Here is a 17,135-nt window from a genome sequence, read left to right on the forward strand (position 1 = left end):
GTTATATTTCAACTGATGTAGTGTATCTTACAAATTCAGCATTTTTTTAATGTTCAAAAAAAGCTAATCAATAACATCATGTTTCATTCCCCAAATTTATTTACATCAGATTATCAAATGATTTTAATGCATGTGTTCATGAAATTTATTTATTCTTAATTACAAAGTGCATTTAAAATTTATTAATTTATCTTCCTGTCAATTCAAAAAAAATAAAAAATTTAGATGGTGCCCTCATCTTGCCATATTTCAGCCAGTCCTGTTTGAATGTTCGTTTACCAGTGCCAGTGGCAGGTTTTGGTTTATCCAACGAGGCGACAGACGCATTACACACGAATTGCTAGACGACGAAACTTCCGTGTCAGCTTCGCCATTCAAAGCATTCTGCTTTGGAGGAGCACAGTCTTCATCATTTGCCGATTGACAACATTTTGTTGTTGTTTTGACTTGCGCAAATATGGAAAAATACTTCGTGTTTTTGAACGGCGAAACGACCACCATAGCCATCACCTGGGCGGATGTCGTACAGCGCATGCGTGGGTACTAAACTCTTAACATCGATAGTGCATTACTTAATAACGAAAAGCGCTTCCTTCATTCCAGGTATGGAGCTTCATATTGAAAGCGAAAACAGTACAGATGGCCTAGCAGTGATCAAGTCGATGTTATTATGTTCTGATATCGATTTTTTTTCACTGAAGTTACCACACTTAAATTAAAATTTTTAATATCTTATGACAAGAGATATTTAGTCGCAAAACTTAATTAAAGACAAGGAGCCAGTTGGCGACTGAAATGAAAATACTAGTAGCAAAATACAAAACTAGAAACTAGTCGCAACTTTGAGGCCTGAACATGTGTTTCCCTTTGTCTCCATCTGCCTGCAGACTAAACGTGTGTTTCCCTTTGTCTCCATCTGCCTGCAGACTAAACGTGTGTTTCCCTTTGTCTCCATCTGCCTGCAGACTAAACGTGTGTTTCCCTTTGTCTCCATCTGCCTGCAGACTAAACGTGTTTCCCTTTGTCTCCATCTGCCTGCAGACAAAACGTGTGTTTCCCTTTGTCTCCATCTGCCTGCAGACTAAACGTGTGTTTCCCTTTGTCTCCATCTGCCTGCAGACTAAACGTGTGTTTCCCTTTGTCTCCATCTGCCTGCAGACTAAACATGTGTTTCCCTTTGTCTCCATCTGCCTGCAGACTAAACGTGTGTTTCCCTTTGTCTCCATCTGCCTGCAGACTAAACGTGTGTTTCCCTTTGTCTCCATCTGCCTGCAGACTAAACGTGTGTTTCCCTTTGTCTCCATCTGCCTGCAGACTAAACGTGTTTCCCTTTGTCTCCATCTGCCTGCAGACTAAACATGTGTTTCCCTTTGTCTCCATCTGCCTGCAGACTAAACGTGTGTTTCCCTTTGTCTCCATCTGCCTGCAGACTAAACGTGTGTTTCCCTTTGTCTCCATCTGCCTGCAGACTAAACGTGTTTCCCTTTGTCTCCATCTGTCTGCAGACTAAACGTGTGTTTCCCTTTGTCTCCATCTGCCTGCAGACTAAACGTGTGTTTCCCTTTGTCTCCATCTGCCTGCAGACTAAACGTGTGTTTCCCTTTGTCTCCATCTGCCTGCAGACTAAACGTGTTTCCCTTTGTCTCCATCTGCCTGCAGACTAAACGTGTGTTTCCCTTTGTCTCCATCTGCCTGCAGACTAAACGTGTTTCCCTTTGTCTCCATCTGTCTGCAGACTAAACGTGTGTTTCCCTTTGTCTCCATCTGCCTGCAGACTAAACGTGTTTCCCTTTGTCTCCATCTGTCTGCAGACTAAATGTGTGTTTCCCCTCTCTATTTTGTGTCTATGTCTTTGAAGGTGAATCAGGACCCTAAGGAAGTCCTCTTGTACTTGGCTGCCAACACTATTGACTGTAAGTCTTAAGGCAATATTAACAATTTTGACATCTCTTGAACCTTAACCTTTATGTTAAGGATAAATCATGACTGCAAGCGTTTGGTTAAAAATGGAAACATGATGGGGAGGTAAAAATTCTTGGGCCGAAGGAGTTTTCATAATCTCAACCAAACCCAAGGTTGAGTTTTTTGTCTGACTTGTAAACCAAATGACAAATCTGAAACAACATTTTTCAACAAATTTATTTATGTTTCCAACACTTTTATGAACCATGGAAAACGGACATAATATATCATCTGTAGATGTTCATCATGTACATGGAAATGATACTCTTAAAACCTCAGCACCTTGTTAGCCTCGTCGTTCACTCACTAGGCTGCACTCCCAATGTTGCAAGTTGATCCCACTGGAATATAAGTAACATTTCTTGTTTGATGTTACATCATTCTGCACATGTCCTTAGTTGGCATTGTAATGTGTGTGATGTAGAGTGTGTTCAATAGCTAAATCCATCTCTAACTAGGACATTCAAAACATGTCAAACCCTCTTTACAGGTGTTACCCTCTGGAAAACCATGGGACTTTCTGCAGAATATCCCAGGGACAGAGGGCTATTCTGTTGAAAGTCCCAGCTGAGAGTTTATTCTATGAAAATGAGGCCCCATGAAAAAGAGGCTACTGCCACTAGATGTTCATGAAGCATGTGTAAGCAGTACTGATGCCACTAATATAAAATAAGTCCTAATAGTTGATTTCAAAATTGATTAAAATGTAAATGTTTATTCTACCATCCATTCCCGTGATTCAGGGGTCTTATGAGATAGCAACTGCGCATGCATAGACCAGTGCGACTTCGTGGCGTAGACGGGACAACGCTGAAATTATATTGCTCGGGATACATTTCGTTCTCCCAGTTGAAATTTTCTGAAGATAATTGGTTGCCAATTACTCAGTTTTTTGCCGATCCCAGGGTGATCACATTTATAGAAGTTTTACCGTTTGACAACCTGCAGAGTTGCAGAATTTCCACTTGACTATTGACCTACCTCGTGGTTGACCGTGTCGGCAGCCATTATGGCGGACGATGTTCGTAATACGATCCCTGCGAAGGACAAATCTATATCCATGGAAAATCTAAAGCAAAGACGTCCAATTCTACAAGGTATTCAAGCTCTAAACCCTCTACGAGTTCGGAAGACAGTGTAGCTAATGCAGGGACTTCGCATTCAGTAACAGAAATGGCACTAATGCTTGACGAACTAAAGAAAATGTCGGTGGAGCTTTCGCAACTGGGGGGGACATCGTTCAAATCAGTAGAACAGAAACTTAACAGTCAACAAGTTCACCCCTATGGAGAGGACGATTACTTCCAGATTATGAGTGGAGACGATTTTATTGAATCCTCACAGGTGCCTCATGATTCCAAAGGATTGTTTACTAACGCTGGGGACATTATTACTGACCCATTTGAGAAAATGTGCTCAACCTCACAGGATGCGAGTTTTCCACATGAGGAGGATGAATTCTCTTACTTTAGACAAAGTCTCGGACTTACTGAGGTATACTCTAAGCCTATTGACCCCAAGTTGGCAGACATTATCAAAACTTTGTTTGATGTGAAAAGTTCTCGCGATGGCGACAAACTCAATGAAGAGCGCATAAAATCATACCACAAGCCCCAGAACTGTGATGTGCTTAACGTTCCGGAAACAAGATTTTGTGTTATAACATCTCGGGATACGCAGTGAATACTGACAAAGTGCTTTAAAAAATTGCCACTGGGGTGGTTAAGCGTGACAGCCATTTCCTGTACTTAGACATCCTATTTCGGAAGAAGTCCGAACTGGATAAACAAACTTTTATTGAGATCCGGGAAGTGCTTAGGCGATGCGCTTGGGTTGCTGGGAACGACAAACAGTGAGTTAGTTCACAGATGCAAAGATGCATTGCAAGGTGAAATTAAAGACGAATTTCAAGCTTCGTGAAGATGTGATATTCTTTGTGATATTGGGACTATCCCCAGAATCGGCCAGAGAGTGTCGACAGGCTACTACTATCGTATGGTGCGAAACACCACCCATACTATGAGAACAGTCACCAAGCGAGAGGCAGACCGTACTATAGACAGCAGGACAGACCACAAGGTCAGTGAGTATGATCATATTTTTCATCAAGCAGGTAATTTGAAACAGTGCATTGATAATTTTAAAATGATCACTTTGGATGTACACATTTTGATAAATGTTGCCGGATTAAATATAGAATTTACAGGAGGAATGCCTCCATCTCAGGTTGCAGAACCAACACCATTGAATTTCCTTCCACAGAAGTATTTGCGATAGATCAAATTCTAACAGATTTTAATCACTGAGGAATAGTTTAGAAAGCATCTGAAAGTGTAGATCAATTTATGAATATCTGACATATTCCTTCGAGAAAAGAAGGGTGGCACTTAAAGGTTGATTCTAAATTTAGAAAAGCTTAACTTGGATGTAGAGTATAAACATTTCAAAATGGAAAGGCTAGAATCAGCGGCCACACTTATGACACAAAACTGCTTTATGACAAGCATTGATTTAAAAGATGCATACTACTCAGAGAATGTGTGTTCTGAACAGAGAAAAAATTTATGATAAAGATGGCCTGATACACTGGTTCAGTTTAATTACTTACCAAATGGTCCGAATTACCGAATTTTTACCAAACTTATGAAGCCAGTTTTTGCTTCACTAAGATCCCTAGGTGTGGATTGCTTGGGATATATTGATGACAGTTTCATCACAAATGAGGAGGAAGATACACTAAGACAGCAAACACAAATGAGCGTGAAACTTTTCTCGGACTTAGTTTTTTAACAATTCATGATGATAAGTCACAGTTCCAACCAACACAGAATATGGAATTTCTGGGATTTTTGGCTTAATTCATGTGAAATGACAGTAGAAATGGACAGTGAAAAATCAGAATACATCACAAGGTAAGGTGCTGAGATTCTGAGAAAAAAGACTGTAAAGATCAATCATCAATACCACAGTTCATTGGTTCTGTAGTCTCTGGTTTTCCAGCAGTTAAGTATGGCAAGCTACACTATTGGGTCATGGAGATTATCAATAGAGGCAGAGCATGAGCTTCAGTGGTGGCTAGACAATATCCCCACAGTACAAGAGAGATTAGAACCCAAGACTCGATATACAAATTGATACTGACTCTAGCCTGAAGGGTTGGGGGGAGGGGGGGGGCTCATGTCAGGGGGAGAGAGCCCAGGGACGTTGGTCAGAAGCGGAAGTTTGTTTTCACATCAATGTCCTTGAACTTAAAGCAATTGATTTGGCTCTAATATCATTTCATCACAGACTGAAAGGAAAGCTTGTTAGCATATGATCAGACAACACTACTGTGGTGTCCTACATTAGAGAAATGGCTGGTATGCATTCTCGAGAATGTGATGTGATAGCAAAACAAATTTTGACTTGGGCCATAGAACAACAAACTGATCTTGTCATCTCTCACATACCAGGTGTTGATAACATCAGCGCAGATAAAGCGTCTAGAAAATTTTCAGACTGGACTGAGTGGACTCTGGAAGATGTTTTTTTCTCGTAAAATTGAAATTCAATTTTCACTTCAATTGTCAATTGATCTGTTTGCTTCCAAGTTAAATCGGAAGATTGAAAAATATTGTAGCTGGAAGTGTTACCTTTCTGCCTGGCAGATTGATGCTTTTACACTAGATTGGGGCACAGAACTTTTTTATGCATTTCCTCCATATTGCTTAATGAGGAAATGTGTGCAAAAAATGAAGCATGAAAAAGCTACAGGAATAATTGTAGATCCGATCTGGCCTACTGACTTGTGGTTCACTCATCTGCTTTCACTTCATGTTGACAGGCCAGGGGAAATAACTCTGGCGAGGAGCAAGCTATTTCTACCTTGGGACCGAAAAGCACACCCTCAGACCAAGAAACTGCGGGTTGCAGCGTTCATGGAGTCAGGAGTGTCTGGAAGAACAGTGACCTTTCAACAGAAGTTATCAAAGTCCTATGGAATCATGGAAACTTAATTCCAGAAAGCAATATAAATCATATTGGGACAGATGGTATAACTTTTGTAGTCAGAGGCAGGCTACTCAAATTCAACCCACTGTAGGGGAAGTTCTAGATTTTCTATTTTTGTTATATTCAGGACTAGGATATTGTGCCCTGAATACTGCTACAAGTGCATTGTTGTGGATAATAAAGGTATTGGTGAACACCCTCTGATTGTTAGATTTCTGAAAGGTGTGTTCTTATCCAGACCTGTTACACCCAGATACTCAGAAATTTGGGATGTCAGATTTGTTTTTAACTTTCTCAGGAAACTATCACCTCTCAGATTGTTAACACTGAAGAAACTTTGGTGAAGTTATTTTTGTCACTGGTTACAGCGCAAGGGGACTCTTTCATTTCTCAACATTGGTGACTTAGAAGTTATTGATTCTTGTGCAAGAGTAACTTTTTTAATCAGAGATCATGTGAAACAATCGAGACCTGGAAAGGACTTTTCAAGGATCACAATCAAAGCATATCCCCCTGACAGGGAACAAATATATCGCGAGGACTGAACATGTTTGGGGTAATGAGTCTAAGTTGTTCATTTCATACGTGATGCCGTACGGCCGATTTCAAAAGACTCTCTCTGTAGATGGATAAGGTATGGACTTACCTTGGCAGGGATTGATGTCACTAAATACACTGCCCACAGTACCAGAGCAGCCTCAACCACAGCTATGTACAAGTTGCCCGTTCCAGTTTGTGATGTCCTCACCAAGGCACGATGGAGTTCAGAGTAAACTTGGTTGGGATGGGGTTGGGGGTTCGGATGGGGTGCCAGTCCATTGAGTGGGTATCCATGTTATCGGGCAGATTGAAACAGGATTTCTTAAAATTACAAATTATTGGTTGTTTGTCCCTTAATTGGGTTAGATTCATGTTGTTTAAAGTTTCAACAGACCGACAGGTTTGAAGTCTCATGGGACCCCAGAATCACGTGACTGGATGGTAGAATTAGTTAATTAAACAAGACTTACCTGTAAGTTGATGTTTGAACCATTGTTCCCTCCCTTGGGCCTTATGTCTATTGCCAATCTGTCGAAACTTCACTTTAAAGTCTGGTCCATGCATGCACAGTTGCAATCTCATGTTACCCTTCATCACTCCTGACTGGCTGGTAGAATTCCAATCAAACTTCAACTTACAGGTAAGTCTCTTTTAATTTACTAATTATCTGAGCATTATTTCCTGTAGTTTTGCTTTTGAGCTAACTGTTGTACATGTATTGTGGTGACAGACCTGCACAGTATAGAGGTTGTGCTGAACCACACCATGTTGGCGATCAAGGTGAAGCAGAAGGCAGGAACTGTTGGTAGCCATCCACCCATAGACCAAAATCAAGTCTTCAGGCAAATGGAGGTGAGTCCCAGTTAGAATACTACCTATATATTGTATCAAACACTGGTAAAGAACAAGCCTACTTCAAACACTGGTAAAGAGCAAGCCTACTTAAAACACTGGTAGAGAGGTGCCTACATCAAACACTGGTAGAGAGGTGCCTACATCAAACACTGGTAGAGAGGTGCCTACATCAAACACTGGTAGAGAGGTGCCTACATAAAAAACCCGTTGAGAGGTGCCTACATCAAACACTTGTAAAGGGATGCCTACATCAAACACTGGTAGAGAGGTGCCTACATCAAACACTGGTAGAGAGGTGCCTAGTACAAACACTGATAGACAGGTGCCTACATCAAACACTGGTAGAGAGGTGCCTACATCAAACACTGGTAGAGAGGTGCCTACATCAAACACTGGTAGAGAGGTGCCTACATCAAACACTGGTAGAGAGGTGCCTACTACAAACACTGGTAGAGAGGTGCCTTCTTTAAACACTGGTAGAGAGGTGCCTACATAAAAAACCCGTTGAGAGGTGCCTACATCAAACACTTGTAAAGGGATGCCTACATCAAACACTGGTAGAGAGGTGCCTACTTCAAACACTGTTAAAGTGGTACCTATATCAAACTCTGGTAAAGTGGGGACCTATATCAAACACTGGTAAATTGGGTGCCTACATCAAACACTGGTAGAGAGGTGCCTACTTCAAACACTGGTAAAGTGGTACCTATATCAAACTCTGGTAAAGTGGGGACCTATATCAAACACTGGTAAATTGGGTGCCTACATCAAACACTGGTAAAGGGGGTACCTACATCAAACACTGGTAAAGTGGGTACCTACATCAAACACTGGTAAAGGGGGTACCTACATCAAACACTGGTAAAGGGGGTACCTACATCAAACACTGGTAAAGGGGGTACCTACATCAAACACTGGTAAAGGGATGCCTACATCAAACACTGCCTACATCAAACACTAGTAAAGAGGTGCCTACATCAAACACTGGTAAAGGGATGCCTACATCAAACACTGGTAAAGTGGGTACCTACATCAAACACGGGTAAAGTGGGTGCCTACATCAAACACTGGTAAAGTGGGTACCTACTTCAAACACTGGTAAAAGGATGCCTACATCACTGGTAAAGAGGTGTCTATTTCAAACTGGTAAAGTGGGTACCTATATCAAACTCTGGTAAAGTGGGTACCAATATCAAACACTGGTAAAGTGGTACCTATATCAAACTCTGGTAAAGTTGGTACCTATATCAAACTCTGGTAAAGTGGGTACCTATATCAAACACTGGTAAAGTGGTACCTATATCAAACTCTGGTAAAGTTGTACCTATATCAAACTCTGGTAAAGTGGTACCTATATCAAACACTGGTAAAGTGGTACCTATAACAAACACTGGTAAAGTGGTACCTATATCAAACTCTGGTAAAGTGGGTACCTATATCAAACACTGGAAGAGAGGTGCCTACTTCAAACACTGGTAAAGTGGGTACCAATATCAAACTCTGGTAAAGTTGGTACCTATATCAAACACTGGTAAAGTGGTACCTATATCAAACTCTGGTAAAGTGGGTACCTATATCAAACACTGGTAAAGTGGTACCTATATCAAACTCTGGTAAAGTGGGTACCTATATCAAACACTGGTAAATTTGGTACCTACATCAATCTCTGGTAAATTGGGTACCTACATCAATCTCTGGTAAAGTGGGTACCTATATCAAACACTGGTAAAGCGGGTACCTATATCAAACACTGGTAAATTGGGTACCTATATCAAACACCGGTAAAGTGGGTACATATATCAAACACCGGTAAAGTGGTACCTATATCAAACACGGGTAAAGTGGTACCTATATCAAACACTGGTAAAGTGGGTACCTATATCAAACACTGGTCAATTGGGTTCCTACATCAAACTCTGTTAAAGAGGGTTCCTATATCAAACACTGGTAAATTGGGTACCTACATCAAACACTGGTAAAGAGGTGCCTACATCAAACACTGGTAAAGGGATGCCTACATCAAACACTGGTAAAGTGGGTACCTACATCAAACACTGGTAAAGTGGGTACCTACATCAAACACTGGTCAAGGGAGTGCCTATTTCAAACACTGGTAAAGATGTGCCTACTCCAAAAACTGGTAAAGTGGGTACCTACTTCAAACACTGGTAAAAGGATGCCTACATCACTGGTAAAGAGGTGTCTATTTCAAACTGGTAAATTGGGTACCTATATCAAACTCTGGTAAAGTGGGTACCTATATCAAACACTGGTAAAGTGGTACCTATATCAAACACTGGTAAAGTGGGGACCTATATCAAACGCTGGTAAAGTGGGTACCTATATCAAAAACTGGTAGAGAGGTGCCTGCATCAAACACTGGTTTAAAGTATGATATCAGGGCAAATCTGTAAGCTTTCCACAGTATCAGCTTACACAGTAATTGATGGTTGTCCCCCTTTAACACCAGGTGCGTATGGAAGAAATCCGTAAAACCTCCAAGATCCGTGATGTGATGAAGTCGCCAGTGAAGCATGCAAATGCTCGAGGTCGAAGGAAGGACAGGCAGCAAATAAGGAGACTGCAGGGGAGGGTTTCTCAATTTGTGAGTTGAGTAGAGACTACATGAGATACTTTCATTGATAATTTCTTTTTTGAATGTTACTGTAATATGGTGAAGATATTGGAAATGTTCTCAGTGTATGTTGTATAGAGAATAATCAGTACTTGTTAACCCAGCTCTTGGCCAGACTCTCTCTTGTATTAGAAACCCATGTGTTGGTAGAGCCAGCAAATCATTTAACCATAATTATTTAAATGTCATAGTGATGTACCATTGGTGTCTTGAGCCTCCCCTGGAAGGACAGCAGATATCTCTGTTAATGTGTTGTACAAGACAAGTACATCTGTGTTGTGCCAATGAACAAGTACATGTGTGTTGTACTGGTGAACAAGTACATGTGTGTCGTGCGGGTGAACAAGTACATCTGTGTTGTGCCAATGAACAAGTACATGTGTGTTGTACAGGTGAACAAGTACATGTGTGTTGTACAGGTGAACAAGTACATGTGTGTTGTACAGGTGAACAAGTACATGTGTGTTGTACCAATGAACAAGTACATCTGTGTTGTACAGGTGAACAAGTACATGTGTGTTGTACAGGTGAACAAGTACATGTGTGTTGTACAGGTGAACAAGTACATGTGTGTTGTACAGGTGAACAAGTACATGTGTGTTGTACAGGTGAACAAGTACATGTGTGTTGTACCAGTGAACAAGTACATGTGTGTTGTACAGGTGAACAAGTACATGTGTGTTGTACAGGTGAACAAGTACATGTGTGTTGTACAGGTGAACAAGTACATGTGTGTTGTACAGGTGAACAAGTACATGTGTGTTGTACAGGTGAACAAGTACATGTGTGTTGTACAGGTGAACAAGTACATGTGTGTTGTACAGGTGAACAAGTACATGTGTGTTGTACAGGTGAACAAGTACATGTGTGTTGTACAGGTGAACAAGTACATGTGTGTTGTACAGGTGAACAAGTACATGTGTGTTGTACAGGTGAACAAGTACATGTGTGTTGTACTGGTGAACAAGTACATGTGTGTTGTACAGGTGAACAAGTACATGTGTGTTGTACAGGTGAACAAGTACATGTGTGTTGTACTGGTGAACAAGTACATGTGTGTTGTACCAGTGAACAAGTACATGTGTGTTGTACTGGTGAACAAGTACATGTGTGTTGTACAGGTGAACAAGTACATGTGTGTTGTACCAGTGTACAAGTACATGTGTGTTGTACTGGTGAACAAGTACATGTGTGTTGTACAGGTGAACAAGTACATGTGTGTTGTACCAGTGTACAAGTTCATGTGTGTTGTACTGGTGAACAAGTACATGTGTGTTGCACCAGTGAACAAGTACATGTGTGTTCTACTGGTGAACAAGTACATGTGTGTTGTACTGGTGAACAAGTACATGTGTGTTGTACAGGTGAACAAGTACATGTGCGTTGTACAGGTGAACAAGTACATGTGTGTTGTACAGGTGAACAAGTACATGTGTGTTGTACAGGTGAACAAGTACATGTGTGTTGTACAGGTGAACAAGTACATGTGTGTTGTACTGGTGAACAAGTACATGTGTGTTGTACAGGTGAACAAGTACATGTGTGTTCTACTGGTGAACAAGTACATGTGTGTTGTACTGGTGAACAAGTACATGTGTGTTGTACAGGTGAACAAGTACATGTGTGTTGTACAGGTGAACAAGTACATGTGTGTTGTACAGGTGAACAAGTACATGTGTGTTGTACAGGTGAACAAGTACATGTGTGTTGTACTGGTGAACAAGTACATGTGTGTTGTACAGGTGAACAAGTACATGTGTGTTGCACCAGTGAACAAGTACATGTGTGTTGTACAGGTGAACAAGCACATGTGTGTTGTACCAGTGAACAAGTACATGTGTGTTGTACAGGTGAACAAGTACATGTGTGTTGTACAGGTGAACAAGTACATGTGTGTTGTACAGGTGAACAAGTACATGTGTGTTGTACAGGTGAACAAGTACATGTGTGTTGCACCAGTGAACAAGTACATGTGTGTTGTACAGGTGAACAAGTACATGTGTGTTGTACAGGTGAACAAGTACATGTGTGTTGTACAGGTGAACAAGTACATGTGTGTTGCACCAGTGAACAAGTACATGTGTGTTGTACAGGTGAACAAGTACATGTGTGTTGTACCAGTGAACAAGTACATGTGTGTTGTACAGGTGAACAAGTACATGTGTGTTGTACAGGTGAACAAGTACATGTGTGTTGTACAGGTGAACAAGTACATGTGTGTTGTACAGGTGAACAAGTACATGTGTGTTGTACAGGTGAACAAGTACATGTGTGTTGTACTGGTGAACAAGTACATGTGTGTTGTACAGGTGAACAAGTACATGTGTGTTGCACCAGTGAACAAGTACATGTGTGTTGTACAGGTGAACAAGTACATGTGTGTTGTACCAGTGAACAAGTACATGTGTGTTGTACAGGTGAACAAGTACATGTGTGTTGTACAGGTGAACAAGTACATGTGTGTTGTACAGGTGAACAAGTACATGTGTGTTGTACCAGTGAACAAGTACATGTGTGTTGTACAGGTGAACAAGTACATGTGTGTTGTACAGGTGAACAAGTATATGTGTGTTGTACAGGTGAACAAGTACATGTGTGTTGTTTTGCACCAGTGAACAAGTACATCTGTGTTGTACAGGTGAACAAGTACATGTGTGTTGTACAGGTGAACAAGTACATGTGTGTTGTACAGGTGAACAAGTACATGTGTGTTGTTTTGTACCAATGAACAAGTACATGTGTGTTGTGTTGTGCCAGTGAACAAGTACATCTGTGTTGTGCCAATGAACAAGTACATCTGTGTTGTGCGGGTGAACAAGTACATGTGTGTTGTACTGGTGAACAAGTACATGTGTGTTGTTTTGTACCAATGAACAAGTACATGTGTGTTGTGTTGTACCAGTGAACAAGTACATGTGTGTTGTACCAGTGAACAAGTACATGTGTGTTGTAACAAAGAACAAGTACACGTGTGTTGTTTTGTACAGGTGAAGAAGTACATATGTGTTGTACCAGTTAACAAGAAAATGTGTGTTGTAACAAAGAACAAGTACATGTGTGTTGTTTTGTACAGGTGAACAAGTACATGTGTGTTGTACAGGTTAACAAGTACATGTGTGTTGTACCAGTGAACAAGTACATGTGTGTTGTAACAAAGAACAAGTACATGTGTGTTGTTTTGTACCAGTGAACAAGTACATGTGTGTTGTACCAGTGAACAAGTACATGTGTGTTGTTTTATACCAGTGAACAAGTACATATGTTTTGTACAGGTGAACATGTACATGTGTTTTGTACCAGTGAACAAGTACATGTGTGTTGTACACAGGGATGTGAAATCTCCGCGGAAACGCTTAAAATCGCGTTTTTTTAAAACAGTAGTCCTCAAGAATAATCATCTTCCGCGTAAAAATATAATCAAAGATTTTAAAAAAACACCCCGAAAAATATGATCGAAAACCGGACAATCGTCGCGGATTGTCCTGTTTTCGATCAGAGCTTTCAGCAGCATAGGTTTTCGGACATCATACGTTTTCTATCACGAATACTTGCACTATAACGTGGGGTGTGGCGTCAAACAGAAATTGTAAATACTCAGAGTCAGATGATGGCTTGTTTTTAAGTAGTATAGGTAATGGGGGTTCTGGCTCACTTCCACTGGAGCTGGATTTATATACCTATACTGCTACCACAGATGGAATTTTTTATGCCAAAATGATTATGCGATTCAACGATAGTCATGAGATTAAGTTAAATTGACCCTAGCTCACCAATACCTGGGGCCAATCATTGCTTTAGATGAGTCTAAATGGTAATAAAAATATTCTTTATTATTTTTATCGATAAAGCGATATTCAACATTTTTATTAAGTTCTTCGTTCATTTTACTAGGAGACCAGACTATATAACTACACTCTTTTTGTAAATTGATAAGAAACAATTGATAACCGTATTTGGTTGGTTTGGCATCACTGATATAATAAAAACCTTGTGGTAATTCTTTCCATTGAATAGCTTTCTCCATTATTATATATTTATGTTAGCATTTGTCTAAATGTAATCACACGATAGTAAACAATCTATTTTTAATCTCCAACCAGTTCTTTGGTTTTGGCACGGAATAGTTGACGCGCTTGTTGCCTCCCCTGTTCTATGAACTTTTTTTTCTCGTCTTCGCTAATACCACTGGTCTTACGAGATTTTGATCGAATCTCCTGCTTCATTTTATTGTATTTGGTGAGTTCCGACAGCACTAAACGAAACTCATCTTCGGATATCTTACAATCGGCCATTGCTGTCGAAATATGATCCTCAATGCTGTTCAACTTTGCTTCGGCGAGTATCCGAATACTATCGTGTTTTAATGCTTTCTTTTGTAACCTACGAGAAATGAATTTTATCGCTATTCCTGCCAGTCCCGAGACTCCAGCTGTTATTTCCATGCCGAGCACGATAGGCGCGGCGATTATAGTTGATAGTAAACCGATACCCGCTACACCGAGTCCCATGCCAGATACTAAAAGCACGGTGTCAACTCCGTCCAGAGCATTCACGGCTCTGCGATACTTTTTATACAATCCAAGTCTCAACTCCCTATCCTTCCCTATTCGATGTTTTATGTCGCTTATTTGATGTAATCGAAATCCATCAACCGTTTCCATCTTTTCAAATGCTTCACCGAGCGCCGGATATAAACTCATAGTGTATATTACGATCATATAATAGTCTTTAATTGGTCTTGCTTAAATGTTTTGAGACTATACATCAATCTTATCAAATGTATATTATACGGCAAGAATATCTTAGAAAGAGAAATACTGTCACTTTTAATAATTTGGACCCCCTCGAGGGTTGCAACGGGCGATGCTCCGATATGAATAATACTGCAACGTTGACGTTGGTGTTTCTTTTGCCATTTAATCGATAGACCTGGTAATATATCGAAGGCATCTTCCGGTGCATCTCCGAACAAGAATTCAATAATAAGCGTAGAAAGATTAGGTATTGCATTCAAGTTATCTTTAATATCTTCGAATTCAGTAACCAAATTTAAAGTAACATTTTTTAAGGCCGGACGACTATATATCATATGACCTGGGTTTTCTGGCAGGGGGGTAACTAACACACTTTTTCGTTTTGATGGGATATAAGCCGCGAGTACGATGCCACTATTTATTATCTTAATTAAATTATGTCCCTTACCCATCATCACATAAGGTGGGGTAATGACGATATTCAGTAGCCACTCGATGTTTGCTTCAACCATAGTCCATTTATTATCGTCGTTGCGAGTAATATTGTACGAAGTGTTTTTAAGGAGTCTACTAACATCGACATCGCTTAAATCTCCTAGATTACCCGTGAATGTGACTTCTTTCTGATTGTATACATTATCGTGTAAGTGTAAAGCGTATAACTTACCATCGGTGCCGGGTTTACCGAATCCTTCCGTGTCTCCGAGATCGGAAAGCGCAATTGTATTACATTGTCTTACTGTTCCAGGGCCTGATGCATCAACCATTATTTTTAATATGGAGTGTTACACTTAAGTATCCTATATGTACTGGTTGGTGTTTTACATCTAATACAGAAATTTTGAGGTCTGAAATAATTCCCCGCTTTAATTTTTTATATTGTAGTGACGAGAAAGATTCCGTTCTACCGCTATTATATTTTTCATTTTTCACTGGAATAGATCTGAGCAAAGTTGAAGGACTTTCTAGTTGAATATTATTTGTCGTACTGATTTGATCAAGATGGATACACAACTCTTTATAGGGAACTAAATCGGACAATGTCATTCCATCAAATGTTGCCTTGAATATTGATAAAATTCCGCGTGTAAATCCAAGTGTAGCTGATAAGTTCCCTACAATCCGTACACCTTTTTCTCCAGTGTCGAATTTCAACATTCCAATGGACTCATTTTGTGTTAGACTAATTCCATTAGACTTAAAAATTTCATCATTGAGTGAGCATACGCTGTAATACCCATCAGGTATAATAATGAATTTTTCAATAATATTTTGTTCATCTAATATCCATATCTTATTATTACCTCTCACAGCACTTATATTGGTCCACAGTGGGTAATACGTTACATCGCATAGAGCGACTTCGAGTTGTCCATCCGAGTTATCGATAGTACGAAGCAGTTGAATAGACTGACCATTTGTTATTCCCAGGAGTGTAACATACATATCAAATATACAATGATACTATATCATAACTTAAATATGGAATTAACCATTATATAATATGGAGTGTTACACTTAAGTATCCTATATGTACTGGTTGGTGTTTTACATCTAATACAGAAATTTTGAGGTCTGAAATAATTCCCCGCTTTAATTTTTTATATTGTAGTGACGAGAAAGATTCCGTTCTACCGCTATTATATTTTTCATTTTTCACTGGAACACTTCTGAGCAGAGTTGAAGGACTTTCTTGTTGAATATTATCCGTCGTGCTGATTTGATCAAGATGGATGAACAACTCTTTATAGGGAACTAAATCGGGTAATTTAATTCCCTGTCGTGGTTTGTTAGAATTTATAATTCCTATTCTATGATGAAATCCAAGTGTAACTTCTAAGTATGGGATAAGAATTACAGTGTTTTCTCCAGAGTCGATTTTCACTGTCCCATTCGACTCATTTTGTGTTAGACTAGCTCCATTAGGCTTAAAAATTTCATCATTGAGTGAGCATACGCTGTAATACCCATCAGGTATAGTAGTAATGGTTCTGTCAATACCATTGTTTTCACCTATTATATGTATCTTATTATTATCTTTCGCAGCACTTATATTGGTCCACAGTGGGTAATACGTTACATCGCATAGAGCTACTTCGAGTTGTCCATCCGAGTTATCGATAGTATGAAGCAGTTCAATAGACTGACCATTTGTTATTCCCGGGAGTGTAACATACATATTAAATATACAATGATACTATATCATAACTTAAATATGAAATCGAGATACATTACTAATCAATCGATTATAGTAACTGCCTCTGGTGCTGAATTTTTCGTTAAATTCCCCGATATCTTTGAAAAGTACAGGGTCACGGCAACTAGCGATAAAATGGTGCACGATTGGTTTCACAATCCTATGCAATTTTGGCAGAATCAGTTAAACTTTGCCATATGGT

At 39.9% G+C, this 17,135-nt stretch overlaps 1 protein-coding gene across 1 annotated transcript in view; it reads left to right on the plus strand.

The window, feature by feature from the left end:
- Positions 1-17,135, plus strand: part of LOC124123557 — a 126,219-nt gene that overhangs the window by 55,826 nt on the left and 53,258 nt on the right. Inside the window, exons 18-20 of the mRNA XM_048381967.1 lie at positions 1,859-1,913; positions 7,223-7,344; positions 9,818-9,952. Of these exons, the coding sequence (XP_048237924.1) occupies positions 1,859-1,913; positions 7,223-7,344; positions 9,818-9,952 (312 nt within the window). The remainder of the gene's footprint in view (positions 1-1,858; positions 1,914-7,222; positions 7,345-9,817; positions 9,953-17,135) is intronic.

Source organism: Haliotis rufescens, unplaced genomic scaffold (genome assembly GCF_023055435.1).
Source record: "Haliotis rufescens isolate VD_foot unplaced genomic scaffold, xgHalRufe1.0.p SCAF_4, whole genome shotgun sequence".
Taxonomy (NCBI): Eukaryota; Metazoa; Mollusca; class Gastropoda; order Lepetellida; family Haliotidae; genus Haliotis; species Haliotis rufescens.